General features: G+C 40.7%; 1 protein-coding gene across 3 annotated transcripts in view; it reads right to left on the bottom strand.

The window, feature by feature from the left end:
• MON2 (MON2 regulator of endosome-to-Golgi trafficking) overlaps nucleotides 1-14,842 on the bottom strand; it is a 208,906-nt gene that overhangs the window by 158,551 nt on the left and 35,513 nt on the right. For 2 of the 3 annotated variants that reach the window (XM_077471965.1, XM_077471967.1), the window contains exons 4-8: nucleotides 14,410-14,541; nucleotides 13,300-13,429; nucleotides 8,777-8,874; nucleotides 3,746-3,871; nucleotides 1,001-1,195 (exon numbers count right to left, since the gene is read on the bottom strand). In XM_077471965.1, coding sequence (XP_077328091.1) covers nucleotides 1,001-1,195; nucleotides 3,746-3,871; nucleotides 8,777-8,874; nucleotides 13,300-13,429; nucleotides 14,410-14,541 — 681 coding nt within the window. The remainder of the gene's footprint in view (nucleotides 1-1,000; nucleotides 1,196-3,745; nucleotides 3,872-8,776; nucleotides 8,875-13,299; nucleotides 13,430-14,409; nucleotides 14,542-14,842) is intronic. The other variant, XM_077471966.1, reaches the window with a different exon arrangement.

Raw genomic sequence — 14,842 nt, 5'->3', positions numbered from 1 at the left:
AGACATATACGAAATTGCGCTATGAAACGTGTCCCCTTCTTTTGAGCGCTATCTGCAGTGGAGATGGAGAGGAGTGGTCTCTTAAAAAGGGACCCAATGAGGAAAGTGGCCACTAATAGCTGGAGGTGAAGTCACACCAGAACTTTGACTAAGACCCCTTTCACTGCGAAGGCGTTTTGCAGGTGCTATAGCATTAGAAATAGCGCCTGCAAACCGCCCTAAAACAGCTGCACCATTGACTGTAGTGTGAAAGCCCCGTGGGCTTTCACACTGCAGCTGTGCGCTGTCAGGACGTCAGGAAAAGTCCTGCCAGCAGCTTCTTTGGAGCAGTGAAGGAGCGGTTTGTTTACCGCTCCTCCTCCGCCGCTGCTCCCCATTGAAATCAATGGGGCAGCGCTGTAATACCACCGGCAAAACGCTGCTATTGCGGCGTATTGCCAGCGTTTTTATCCCTTTCTCAGCCGCTAGCGGCCGAAATGTGCCGCAAATCCGACGGTAAAACGCCGCTAAAAATAGCAGCGTTTTACCGCCGACACTATGGCGTGGTGTAAAAGGGGTCTAAGTGCAAGAGACCTAACTTAGGTCAAAGTGAGATCAAGGTGAGGAGGCATGGCAACATAGTGGTGGATATTCACTTTTGGCATGCAAGCATTTTTAAAAAGCACGGAAGATTTAATGTCTTAAAGCGGACCTTCACTAATTTTTTTCAACTTTCCATCTATTAAATCTTCTGCCCTTGTCGTTTTAACTTTGTATAATAAAACATTATTTATTTCCTTTTTCTAGTACATAGTGCACGTGTACATATATCACATTAAGGAAAAAAATAAATGACTCACTCTTTCTTCTAGTTGCATGTATATCAATACCACTACATACTTCATTTGTTAGTATTATTTGTTATATACATTTTTAGTGCATGCCAAAACGGCAACAAATTATGTCGTGCGCTGCAACATTTAAAGAAAAAAAAAAAAAAACACCCATCAAGTTAGCTTACCAGAAGGCCGTAAAAATGTTTGATGAGAACCGAAACAACTCGAAGCAATCTCATACAAATAGGAAAATAAGGTTTTTCAACTGGTGCAGGTGAAGAATTACTACTAGAGCCTTGTCGGAACTTAATATTTGGAGAAAAGAGCTTAATCACAAGTGGGCACACTCTTTCCTTCAGGAGGAAGCTAAATTCTTGATGCTGTAAAAACAAGCGATATCAATAAAACACAAATCAGTATACCACACAGAAGAAAAAAAAAAAATAAAATCAGACAAGGGTAGCTTGCAGATAAGAACAACAAAGCCAGTAAAAGGCATATGTTATTTTTCAATAAAATTTTTATGCAGAAAAAGGCAAGAAAAGGCAGGCTTTCACACTGGAGTGCATGGAGCAGCTTTTTTCAGGCGCTATTTTTAGCGCTGTAGCACCTGAAAAACGCTGGCAGTGTGAAAGGGGTCCAAGGCCACAAAAAACCACAGTAAGCTCCCGTTCACACTGGTGTGATGCAATTTGACAGTTCCAAATCACATAAGTTGCCCCCCATTGCCGGCAATGGAACCGTTCATATCATTGTGACTCATGTTGCAGTGATTATAAAAAAATTTTTTCAAAAAAGGTTCCTGCACTACTTTTTACTGACTTCATTATGACTTGCACAGACTCCTGTTAAATGAAGTAGCAAGCCCCAAGTTATCAGATTATGCCTAAAACTTACAGTGGTTACCAGCAGATTGGACAAAGAAAAAAAAAAGTCTACATTTCTCAGAACTTGACAGGGGGATCTTAAGGACCATGAAATCCATGTTCCATTAAAGCAATTATTTTTATCATTAGTAGATACCTATGTGTGCACACACCAATTTGTTCCCATACCCATTCATTTATAATGTTCACAAGTGTGTACTGATATTCATTGAAGCCTTCCTTCCCCATACATTTGCATTTTGTAAGTTTTGTAGACAGACCACCAAGAGTGTAGCCCGTCAAACATCCCCTTAATCAGGTATTTGTGCAGTCTGCATAGGCTTCTAAAGGAGGTAGAGGACCACAATCCTCTCTCCTTGTGTAACCAACATACAATTTTTTGTGCATCATTCTGGAATAGTTATAGCACTTCTTTAAAGTGGGACTAAATCAACTGTTAAAAAAAAAAAAAAAAAAAAAAAAAAGAAAATGTGAAGAGGCAGCTTTAAATTGCAGAGTTGACATGCTATATTTCCTGCAATAGAGCAAACTTACCTGCCTGTTTATTGTCTTCTATTAATGTACACAGAACATACATTCTCATCATAGTGCAGGTGTAATGGGATGAATGACTACTGTGTATATTAGCCGGAGTTATGTCATCCCCACTAGCCAATCAAGACCGATGGTCACATGGCTGGAATGGAGGAGAGTATTCTGAACTATACTTCCACTTTAAGCTGGTCATACAAGGCTTCTATTTCATCCAATTTCTGCTGAATCATCCAAAATTCAAGCCTTGGGTAGCTCCGTTGGCACTTTTCAGTGCAACAAAAGTTCATTTCAAAATCGAAAAGAGCCAGGTGGAAAACTGTCAGCTGAGCAGTGGCTGCATCCAATCAGATGCCGTTACTGCTCAGGTATTCAGGCAGCTGCAAATGCCAAATACAACAGCTGGCAATATAGAAACCTCCATCCACACAGTTTAACATGGATGTAGAATCAATATATATATATATATATATATATATATATATATATATATATATATATATATATATATATATATATATATATATATATATATATATATATATATATATATATATATATATATATATATATTTTTTTTTTTTTTTTTTTTTTTTTTTTTACTTAAAATTATTAAAAGAAAGAGGAACACAAAGATTAGATAAGCAGGCAAAACAGACAGTCCTGTCAGAGTTGCTAAATCTACTTTGTCAGACTTGGTACATTTACATTTTATAAAAAAATGGGCACATTCCCCAACCATGTAGCTATGAAATTACCATTGGCATATTTTTTGTACATAATTTAAAACATTTCTATTAGTGTTTAGGACGGGTTAACATCTGTTTTGGGCTACACAGGCATCAATAACCAGGGCTAGCATGTTAAGAGATACAAAAAGTAGTAAACTACTTTAAGCTTTTATTGTAAAGGGCAAAGAAGTTTAGGTCAGTAAACAGTCAGCTGAAATAGTGCATTGTTATCACATGATGACTTTACCAACTATGGTAGTTTTTACCTTTTTAACAAATGTTACCTCTGAACTTTGTATGTTTTAAAGGGGTTGTAAACCCTCATTTTTTTTCACCTTAATACATCTCACCCCCGCCCCGCGTTTTACTTAACTGAGCCCTGGAACTTCATCTAGTGGGGACACGCTCTTCCTTTGCCCGGGGTTCTAAGCTCTTGTTTGGACAGGCTGATAGCAGCGCCGTCATTGTCTCCAGCTGCTGTCGATAAAATCCAATGACAAGGGTGCCAGAGGGCAGGGTTGAGTCATACATTCGGTGGCTATGGATGCCGAATGATGGACTCAGGAGCGTGCCTGCAAGGTAACCCCCCCCCAGGAGAGTGCTTCTCCTGGGGGTTATCTGATGTGGGGAGGAGCCGTGAGAGCTGCCAAGGGACCCCAGAAGAGCAGGTTCGGGGCCACTCTGTGCAAAACGAGCTGCACAGTTGAGGTAAGTATGACATGTTTGTTAATTTTTTTTAAAATAATAAACAAAGCTTTACAATCACTTTAAACAGCGTTACCTGTAAGAACACCTGTGGAAAATCATTAAGGACCGATTCCAAAAGTTCCAGGCCAAATGTTCGTGTCATTTCAGTCATTCCCACAAGCCAATAGGGAGCATCAGCATTTACCAGCTGACATAGATCCTAAGAAATCACAAAAACATATAGTTTGCATACAAGAAGATGTACATTACTAAAACAAGTTCCATTACCATGAGAATGCATAATTCAAGTCAGCCAGATATGAGTCAAAAACCAAATGCAAATTGTCAATCATCAAATCGGTTTCCCTTTTCGCATCATTAGTATGCCAAAAGTGCCTGATCCAACATGAACAAAACAAAAATTATGGCACAATTGTATGAGCTATTTTCATTCTTCAGGCGACAGAACAGTCAGTTTTCGACTCATCTATGGTCGGCTAAAGTAGCCAGAGATTAAAAAGATAAAGCAATTAATTGTCCAAACAGCAGACACAGGGTAGCTTCCCAGCTTATCAGCTTTCTGGTGTGTCTGGTTTACAAGAATGCCTGAACACAATGCCAACATGTTTGGCAGGTAAAACATTTCACATGCGTTTTTAAACTGTATTTTTAGTTTGCCTGGAGCTTGACTTTAAAGTTCTTGACGCTAAACCTACACTCATCCACATTCTAAGCCTAATCTATCTAGCCCTCTAACGAAGAGATCGCTATACTTAGCTGTTCTGCAACCGCTTCAGTCCCACGCCGAGCTGTCAGCGGCAGCTTCAGTGTGTGGGAGTGAGCAGGAGAGGAAGCTGACAACGGAAGCCCCATAGTAAGTATGGGTGATGTCACTTCCCAGGCATTCCACAGCCATTGTCGGCTTTCTCCCTCTACACAGCATCCGCCTCTGGAGACCTGGACCTGACCGGCTTCAGAAAAGGTAAGTATAGCAATTTTTTCTTTACAGGGCTAGATAGATTAGGCTTAGATTATGGCAGAGAGTATGATTAAGGCCTGATGGCCAAAACGCATTGTTGTTTTTGACTTCTGTTTACCTGCAATAATAAAAACAATGTTTTAGCCGACTTTCATGGTAGCAGCCCTTTTCCCTTTTATGCATGGCAAAGCATAGGTGAAATTCCACTTTAAGAGCCAGTTCACACTATAGAAACGAAGTCTGGACGCATGCCTGTTTTTGACACGTTTGTGATGCAATTATGATGTATTTTTGATGCTTCCCAGTGCATTTTTCTTCACCCTAAATGGGGACATGTGCATTCTGGTGCGTTTTTGGTGCGTTTTACCACGTTCCAGTACAGTTCAGCACAGAAAAAATATGCAGCATGTTCTAATTTTTTTTCTGGAACTGAAACGCACTGGAACTGACTGAACTGGTGTGAACTATGCAACTGTAAACCACGTAACCTACTATCCATGCGTTTTTGATGCAGAAAAAAAAAACGCACTGGACTGCATGTGGTGTGAACTGGCCCTGATGGTAGACGTGATCTTACTTATGTTTTTATATATAAATTAAACCTAACAGATACCAACATAACATTTTTCTATTTGGCCTTGTGTTGTTATAATTGGTTCTTTGTGGGCACACAGTTTAGCCAAAATCATATGAATAGGGCATAGTTCTGAGTCTGTTAAATGTTGGCACTTCTAAAAGGGGTACATTGGAAAAAAATCACATGCCAATCTCAGATAGATAATTTTGTGCATTGCATTTATTAGACATGGTGTCTAATTATTAGCAAATCACCAATACTGAGTTTCTAAAGCCGATTACAAACAGCAGATGGCAGTGTATGCATTGCTTGGTTGCCAAACAATCTTTCTAATAGAGATCTTCATACAAACATGAAAGTTCTCACTGGGTGAACCTGCATGCTTTTGCCTATAAAGAAAAGGGATGGGGGCGCCAGCCTGTCTTTGTGGAAACAATAGTGAATGGCTAGGAAAATCCATCCTGGCCTATTGACTTTCCCTGAAGCAGGCCTGGGCAGTGAAAATCTGCTAGAGCTGTGGAAATGCCTAAAAACATACAAACTTTTCTCAATCTGACCACAACCATCTGGAATGGGGAAATGTTTATTATGTCTTTAGGTACTGTAAGACATATACAGACAAACCTGTGTTTAGTTTGATAAAGGGAATGGATTACAGGTAAAAAAAAAAAAAAATTACTCTGTATGTGCTGTACCAGAGCATACCTGTGTTGAAACAGCTTTTTGCCAGCGCATCATAGTAAATAGCAGCCACGAGTATAATACAAGATCACCTAAGGCAGTGATGGCGAACCTTGGCACCCCAGATGTTTTGGAACTACATTTCCCATGATGCTCCACTACACTGCAGAGTGCCAGAGCATCATGGGAAATGTAGTTCCAAAACATCTGGGGTGCCAAGGTTCGCCATCACTGACCCAAGGGCTCTTTCACACATGCGGGCTGTCATTGGATCCGGCGGATGACAGGTCTGTGCCCGCTCCATTTATACAGAGCTGACACAGAAACAGCCCACTTTCCTCTAGGGGCGGATTAAACAGGGCCACCTCTTTGTTTACATTCGACTGTCACCTGATCCAATCCGCCAGATAGATGGGGAACAGATACCAATCCCTCTGTTTTTAGAGGATCAGCTTGTATGTTGGCAGGTGTAAACAGACACATGTACATTTACATCTGCTGCTTCGTAGAGAGTAAGGATGAGTTGAACAACCCCCGGTTCGGTTCGCACAAGAACATGCGAACAGGCAAAAAATTTGGACGAACACCTGAACACCAGTGAAGTCTATGGCACACGAACATGAAAACTCAAAAGTGCACATTCTAAAAGGCATATATGAAAGTTATTGTCATAAAAAGTGTTTGGGGACCCGGGTCCTGCCCCAGGGGACATGTATCAATGCAAAAAAAAAAAAAGTTTTAAAAATGGCAGTTTTTTCGGAGCAGTGATTTTAATAATGCTTAAAGTGAAACAATAAAAGTGAAATATTCCTTTAAATATCATGCCTGGGGGGTGTCTATAGTATGCCTGTAAATTAGTGCATTTTTCCAGTGTTTAGAACAAAACCACAGCAAAATTAAATTTGTAAAAGGAAAAAAGTAATTTAAAACTGATCACGGCTGTAATGAATTGTTGGGTCCTGGCAATATAGATAAAACTCATTGAAAAAAACAGCATGGGGTCCCCCCCCCCAGTCCATTACCAGGCCCTTTGGGTCTGGTATGAATATTAAAGGGGAACCCCAGATCAAAAATTTGAGTATTTAGCACTTTATATATTTATCATTGTTAATCTGTGCACATGTGATAGAAAGTTGATTTTAGCGCACTATTGTTTATTTTTGCAATATATTTCCTGAACAGCAGTGTTCATTTTGGTCGACCAAAATATTTTCGTCTTAGCTTTTGTCATCTGCATGTTTTCAGTGATGAAAACTAAAAACTAAAATAAAATTTTAGTTCAAATTCAACTGACTACATTATACATTACTAAAACTAAAATGGCATTTTAGTCAAAAAACAAAATGGAAATTTGACGTCAAAATTAACAGTAGTAAAAAAGCAATATGCTTGTTCATTTACAAAACTTGGTTTTATTTATACATAGTTAGTAAGGTTGAATAAAGACACCAGTCCATCCAGTTCAACCTGAGTGTCTACAATTGTCCCTATCCCTGTACATTCCACACTCACATTGGTCCCTACCCTCAAGGAGCCCACAATCCAAGGTCTCCATTCATATACTAGGGCCAATTTTGGACAAAAGCCAATTAACCTACCTGCATGTCTTTGGAGAGGTTACTTGTTTTCATTATTAAACATATAACTGTTAGGCCCCTTTCACACATGCGGACCGTATGTCTGTATTTCATCCATCCGTTTGCGAATGAATTACGAACATACATGCATCCCTATGGGACAGCCGGTGTCTGCGGATTAACATCCGCAGACACCCGCTTTTGTCCACCTCCGCAATGGTCCGATTCTGCAGACGGAGGAAAATCCTATTTTTCTAGCCGTCTGCAGAGCGGATCAGATGAACACGGACAGATGGTCCGTGCTCATCCGATCCCCATAGAGGAGAGCAGAGAGCTGACAGGGCGGTCCCTGCACAGTGTGCGGAGACCGCCCTGTCCGCCGCCGGCTCAGCGGAGACAACGGAGCGATCCCCGCTGAGGGAACGGATCATCACGGGGCGGATCATTACTGATCCGTCCCGTGTGAAAGGGGCCTTAAAGTTTTTATAATATGTGCAACGGCATTACAGACATAAGAGTTTACAGTTTTTTGGGGGTTTTTTATTTTAAAGTTGCCTATTTGGCAATATTTTTTGTTTATGATACTGGAGATTTTAGTTGACTAAAACAATTCAGATTACTAAAATACGACTAAAACTAAAAAACAAATTTAGATGACTAAAATATGACTAAAACTAAAATGGCATTTTAGCCAAAAGACAATGACTAAAGCCCCATACACACTATCAGATTTTCTGCTGATTTTTTCCTGCAGATTTACCAAAACCATATAATATGAGGTCAAACCTTAGGAGTTTCAATTTGTATGCAATCAGGCAGCCCTTGCACTACATGTTTTTGGTAAATCTGAAGACAAAAATCTGCAGAAAATCTGATAGTGTACATGGGGCTTTAAAAAAAATCGAAGTTTGATGTAAATAATTAACACTGCTGAAAGCGCAGGTTTTGGGATCCCCAGGAATTTAACCCTAGGCATATAAAATGCCTGCAAATGTCTGTGAGCATTAGACCTAAGAAATAAAAGCTATCACCCGTTCCATCTTCTCAATTAAATGAGAGCAAACAAAGTAATCGATTTTATGTATACATCTACTTACACAACAACTGGACCTTCAACAAACAGGCATTTGTGGAATCCCCAGCACTACAGTAAAGGCTACAAACTAAACAAGTACTATGCTATAGTGCATTTACGGGTTTGAATCTTTATTTTCTAGAGCAAGGCCAACAGAGCTAGCATAGTATCATAAATACAAGTCGACCATTGCAGCAGGTCATCATAGAAATACAGCAATGTGATGATTTCTATACCTGAAAGAGCATGTATGCATCCTTAGCACATGGCTTAAGAGTGCTGACAGATCTCCTATTACTATTTCCAGTGACAGGCACGGGCTGCTCCACAACATCTGCATACAATAAAGAGACAGAATTAAATCTTTCACACACACACACTAACAAATTACACCCTTATGTTTTACCAGAATATCTACATTCATTTTAGCAAATTACCAGAATACATAGGTCACATTTGGCTTTTATTACACAGAAATGATGAACAGGACCCCTTAACACATAATCCTAAAAAATAAGGTCCTAAACTCCCACTACAAGCTGAGCATCTGGCCTTGTGGGTCATGTATTGTATAATTCATGAGGTTCACAGAAGTATATGGGCAAATTCATGGAGGTCCTCAGAAATTGACAGCACAGTAAAAAAAATAAAAATAGGTTAAACATCAAAGCATATCTAAACCAAAAAACAAAAAAAAAATTGAATATATTGCGGCTTACCAGTCTAGATGTGGTAGCTGCATTAATTTAAAATTTTCAGGCTAAGAACATCTTCAGCAAGTACAGAAAATACCTGTTGATTTTACAGTGTTCTTGTCATTTCCTGTGAGCTTAACACTAAGTACAAATGTCCTGATGTTTCTTGTGTAAACTACTAATCCTATCAATCCACCGTGCAATAGAGATGAACAAAGGCAGACAGGTCTGAAGTCCACCTGGGGTGACAACCATGGTTCTGTCTATAGATACAATGAAGAAATGTGTGTAGCTATGAAAGGGAAGTGCGTTATTCGTATAATCTCCAGGTGAAAATAAAGGGAAAATAGAAAACAAATGCAGACATTATGGGGGTTATTTACTAAAGGAAAATCCACTTAGCACTGCAAGTGCACTTGGAAGTAAAGTTGCTGTAGATCCGAGGAGGACATGCGAGGAAAAAAAAAAAAACACAAAAAAAAAAAAAAAGAATTTCAGCTTGCACATGATTGGATGATAAAATCAGCAGAGCTTCCACTCATTTCAGATCTACCCCTCAGATTTAGAGCGACTGCACTTCCAAGTGCACTTTCAGTGCAAAGTGGATTTGCCTTTCGTAAATAACCTCCTATGTCTTTTGACTGGAAAACTGTTTTACACATTACATTTTAATGTTTTACATATTACAATTTTGTTTTTGGTTTAGATACACTTTAGCACACTACCCCTTTACAGTATCCAGTAAACAAACTTATTTGTATGCACTTGCTTGTATTTAGAAAAAGGCTTGCAAATTCTTAGGGGCCTGTGTTGGCAGGCTTTTATTGACTTTAGAATTGTTTTACTCCCCGTACAAACCTATGGGATTGCTAAATTAGCTGAATGGGTTGATTGTAACTTTAGCCCCCATTCAGACTTGAGTATGAGCGTAAACCAGGCAATTTAGAGGGTTTTTGTAGGGCGTTTGTATGCGATTTTACATGCGGATTGCAGGAGCAGAATCACAGGCCTTGGCCTAATACACTTTTAAATAAGAGCACCTTTAAAGCACGTGTAGACACATGGATTTTAAGTGCTCCCAAATAAAGTGGTTGTAAAGGCTTCTCTGTATTAAGGTAAAAAAAAAATTGTGCCACAGCATCATGCCACCCCCCCACCCCTTGCCCCCAGCCTGTCCCGTTTTTCTTACCCGAGCCCAATCTCAATCCAGCACAGTGGCTCTCCCTGCTCTCTTCCTCCTCACAGGGCAGATTGATAGCAGCGGGAGCTATTAGCTCCTGCTGCCAATCAACGTCTGTGATGAGGAAGAGGGGAGCAGGGCCGAGACACACTTTTTGTGTCTACAGACACAGGCAGTGTGGTTCAGGATCGAGCCCACACAGGAAACCGCTTCCTATGAGGAAATTTGCCAAAGAGGAGGAGCCAGGAGCGCCAGAGGAGGACCCCAAAAGAAGAGGATCTGGGTTGCTCTGTGTAAAACCATTGCACAGAGCAGATAAGTGTGTGACATGTCATGTAAAAAAAGTTGACAATCATATTAAAATATAAATATATGGAAAATGTTCTGCATCTCTGTATTGTCCTTCTGCAGTAGCGTAAACCTTCTACCTTAGACCCCTTTCACACTGGGGCGCTTTGCAGGCGCTACAGCGCTAAAATATACCGCCTGCAAAGCGCCCAGAAAGAGATGCTGCTCACACTCCACTCACACTGGAGCGGTGAGTTGGCAGGATGGTAAAAAAAAGTCCTGCTAGCAGCATCTTTGGAGCGGTGTATATACCGCTCCTTCACCGTTCCTGCCCATTGAAATGAATGGGGCAGCGCGGCTTTACCGCCGGCAAAGCGCCGGCAAAGCGCCGGCAAAGCGCCGCTGCAGTAGTGCTTTTAACCCTTTCTCGGCTGCTAGCAGGGGGTAAAACTGCCACATTAGTAGCCGAATACAGCCGCTAAAACTACAGTAAAGTGCACAGTTTTACCGCTGGCACCCGCACCACCACAGTGTGAAAGGGGCCTTAGTCTAATCGCATTCTGCTAATGGATCATTGAACACTTCTTTCATAACAATAATCAGTATGAGCACAAAGTACAGGACTTATAGGACAACGATTCCTAAATTGTGGTTTATAAGCAGATTCCAGGTGGGGTCCAATTAGCTATCCTCCTCAACTACTATTGTGGCTTCCTACCAGACTTTCCAGCACTAAGGTTCCACAAATCAAAAAACAGCCAGCACATGAATGCTTCTTCTTAAAGCGGGAGAAAACCCGCTAAAGTTTTTTTTGGTTTTTTTTTTACCTGCAAAGGAAAAGGCATAATGAGCTAGTATGCACCGCATACTAGCTCATTATGAAATACTTACCTTAGAACGAGGCCCCGACATCTGGCCCGATCCACGCCGAGGGAGCTGACATGTTCCCTCTGCGTGTCTTCTGGGTATCGCAGCTCCAGCGATGTGAGTGGCCGGAGCCGCGATATCGCCACTCCCACGCAGATTTCTTTCCGGCAGGATCCAGCATCTGCCGGACTTTCAGCCGAGAATCCCCTGTGCGCATGCGCCGCTGCATGGGGGAGGGGAATATCTCCTAAACTGTACAGGAATATCTCCTAAACCGAGGGGAATATCTCCTAAACCGTACAGGTTTAGGAGATATTTTTTTTACCTACACGTAAGCCTTATTATAGGCTTACCTGTAGGAAAAAGTAAAAAAAATGATTATAAACCCGCTTTAATGCAGTTTATTCCAGCATATGCAGCAGTAATAACATGACAAATACTGGAATAAAGTGCATCAAGAAGAAGCATTTGTGTGCCGGCTGTTTTTTGATTTGTGGAACTGTTGTGGACTTTCCAGCCTGAGCAACGACACTCAGCTCTGCATTTATCTTATTTGCGGAGGAGCTTGGGTAAACTACACTGTTTTCCAGCACTAAGATCCCTTTCACAATGAAGCAGTTTTCAGGCGTTTTAATGCAAGATATAGTGCCTGTATAGTGGCTGAAAAACGCCACCTATTCATTTCATTTCACACTGGGGTGGTGCGCTTTTGGGACTTTAGAAAAAAATCTTGCAAGCAGCACCTTTGGGGCTGTTTGGGAACGCTGTATACAGCGCTCCCAAACTGCCCTGTCCATTGAAATGAATGGGCAGTGCTTCCAAAGTGCCTGAAAAGTGTTTTCGAAGCACCGCAACATGGGCGTTTTTAACCCCTTCTTCGTAGTTAAAAGCACCCCGCTTGCGGCTGAAAGGTGGCGATTTAGCACCGCTTAAACAGCGCTAAAGCGCGGCTAAAATGAGTGCCACTTTAGTGCTAATGACCAGCACTAGCAGTATGAAAGGGATCCAAATACGATGCACGCTATGGAAAAGCCCTTGTGGTTTTAGGGCCAGGTCACACCACATGCAGTCCAGTGCGTTTTTTGTTTCAGCATCAAAAAATGCATGAAAAGTACGTTATATGGTTTTCAATGGCATAGTTCACACTAGTGCTTGCAGTTTCAGTGCGTTCCGGTTCCAGAAAAAAATAAAAATAAAGTAGAACATGTTGCACTTTTCCTGCACTGGACCTCTGTAAAATACATCAAAATCACACTGGAACGCACCTAAACACACCAAAAGTGCACTGGAACACACATGTCCTTATTTAAGGTTAAGAAAAAAAAAAGAGGGGGGGGGGGGGAAATTTACTGGACTGCATCAAAAACGTGTCAAAAATGCGCATGCAGAAAAGCATCTGGAATGCATCCAGACTGCGTTTCTATGGTGTGAACTGGCCCTTAGTTAAAAAAAAGTGCTATTTCTTAAACATCAATTCTGGGAAACTAAAATCTCACTATGATAAAAAGGCCCCATCACCGGCATTCATAGCCTGCAAGAGCATAATACATACAGGACTGATGATGTAGACCTGGGTGCCACATTATCCATTTACAGGCAATAGGGTGGACCTTCACATTGTGGCACAATGCTCCAGTGAGAACAAGAAAGTTTAATAGCATTTTTATAATATCTAGAATTATTGTTGTTCATTTGACAATTTGACGCGTCACTTTTTTTCTAGCTTTACCTTTATGCCTTTCATCCTCTGCCACCATCCTCTCAAATACCACAGTAACTACTTGTCGTACGGTTGCTGCCGCTGTATTATTGGTTATGCTGTCTTTTGTGAAGTGTAGTCTGAAGCAAAGGACAATTGCCTGAAAATATATTATGAGTGTTACTAAGGTTTGAAAAAGACAAAACAGTGTCGAAGCGTAGGCTAGCTTTATCAGTCTACATTCAAATTATATTGCTTAACCTGAATTGCTGACTCTCTCTTATGGACACCATAGGATTCTATATCAGAGCCAGCCAATTCATATTTCACAGATATACAGTCTATCTATGCTTTCAAGGCAAAGTTGTATTTTAAAGGCAATATAAACCACCTTGCCTGCATTTTGTGTTTTTAACCTGTATAAAATGTGCACGGACTATGTAGTTTCATTGTGTCATTTGCTGGCCTGCACAGTCTATAGTAGAGTAAATCTTCACGCTCCTTTATCATTCATTGCGGTTTGTGTTCATACATGATGCTTGCTGCATGGCGCTGCACGGGTTAATGACTTTTCTCTGTTTTCTGAGAACTAACACTTCATGTGAAGAAACTGCACAAGCCACAATCCATGGGTCTGTCAGTCTATTGCTCTGCAGGTGAGAGCTACACAGCAACTAGATCTGACACAGACAAACACAGGTAGAACAACTAACAGAGCCCACTATGAAGTATTTCATATCATTTTCACTCCAACATTTGTGATGCAGAAGGAAACATTTGTAATGCAGGAAATGGAGAGTCATGCACTGGATGCTGAGTGACTCAGAACAGAAAGTTTTTGTCCCTTTACTGGATAGGGACAGGCTAACTGCAGCATGGACATAGGGGAATTGATCTGACATTAAAAACTGCAGCTAGAATATGTAAACCCATCAATACAACGCAAATATAATATATAATTATACTAAAGCAAATTGTTTTTTTTTTCTGTGAGTTGTACTGGACTATGTAACTAAACATTTGAAAATGTACAATGCCTTCAATAATACATATAATATAGGAAGCTGATACGACATGGAAAACAGAAAATATGAGCTTCACTGAAGAAAACACAAAATATGCTTACTGAACAATTATTACCTTTGACAGAGCATCATCGTGGACCACTGTATTAGTTGTCAGAAGTACCAAAACCGTCTGTAGCAGCTTCAGTTCCTCTAAACAATTTTCCATCAGCTGCCATAACATGTTGATGATGTTCCCAGCAGCAGCCTTAAAACATACATAAAAATCTTAAATAGAAAACTGCATGACTAGTTCCTATTAATATATATATTGTTTTTTCACATTAGTCAGCCAATTAACCAGCATGTCTTTGGGGTATAGGAGGAAACCAGAGTACCCTGAGGAAACCCACGCAGGCACAGGGAGAACACACAAACTCCAGGCAGGTAGTGTCGTGGTTGGGACTCGAACAAACTACTCCGCTGCTGCCGGGCAAAAATGCTAACCCACTTGGCCACTGTGTTGCCCAATCAAGTAACATTTTCTTATAAACTTTCTGTGGGTTGTA

This window comes from Lithobates pipiens, unplaced genomic scaffold, assembly GCF_037356315.1.
Source record: "Lithobates pipiens isolate NorthernLeopardFrog02 unplaced genomic scaffold, aLitPip1_a1.2 Scaffold_8, whole genome shotgun sequence".
Taxonomy (NCBI): Eukaryota; Metazoa; Chordata; class Amphibia; order Anura; family Ranidae; genus Lithobates; species Lithobates pipiens.
Note: the sequence above shows the minus strand (reverse complement) of the source record. Positions and strands in the feature narration are given on the sequence as shown.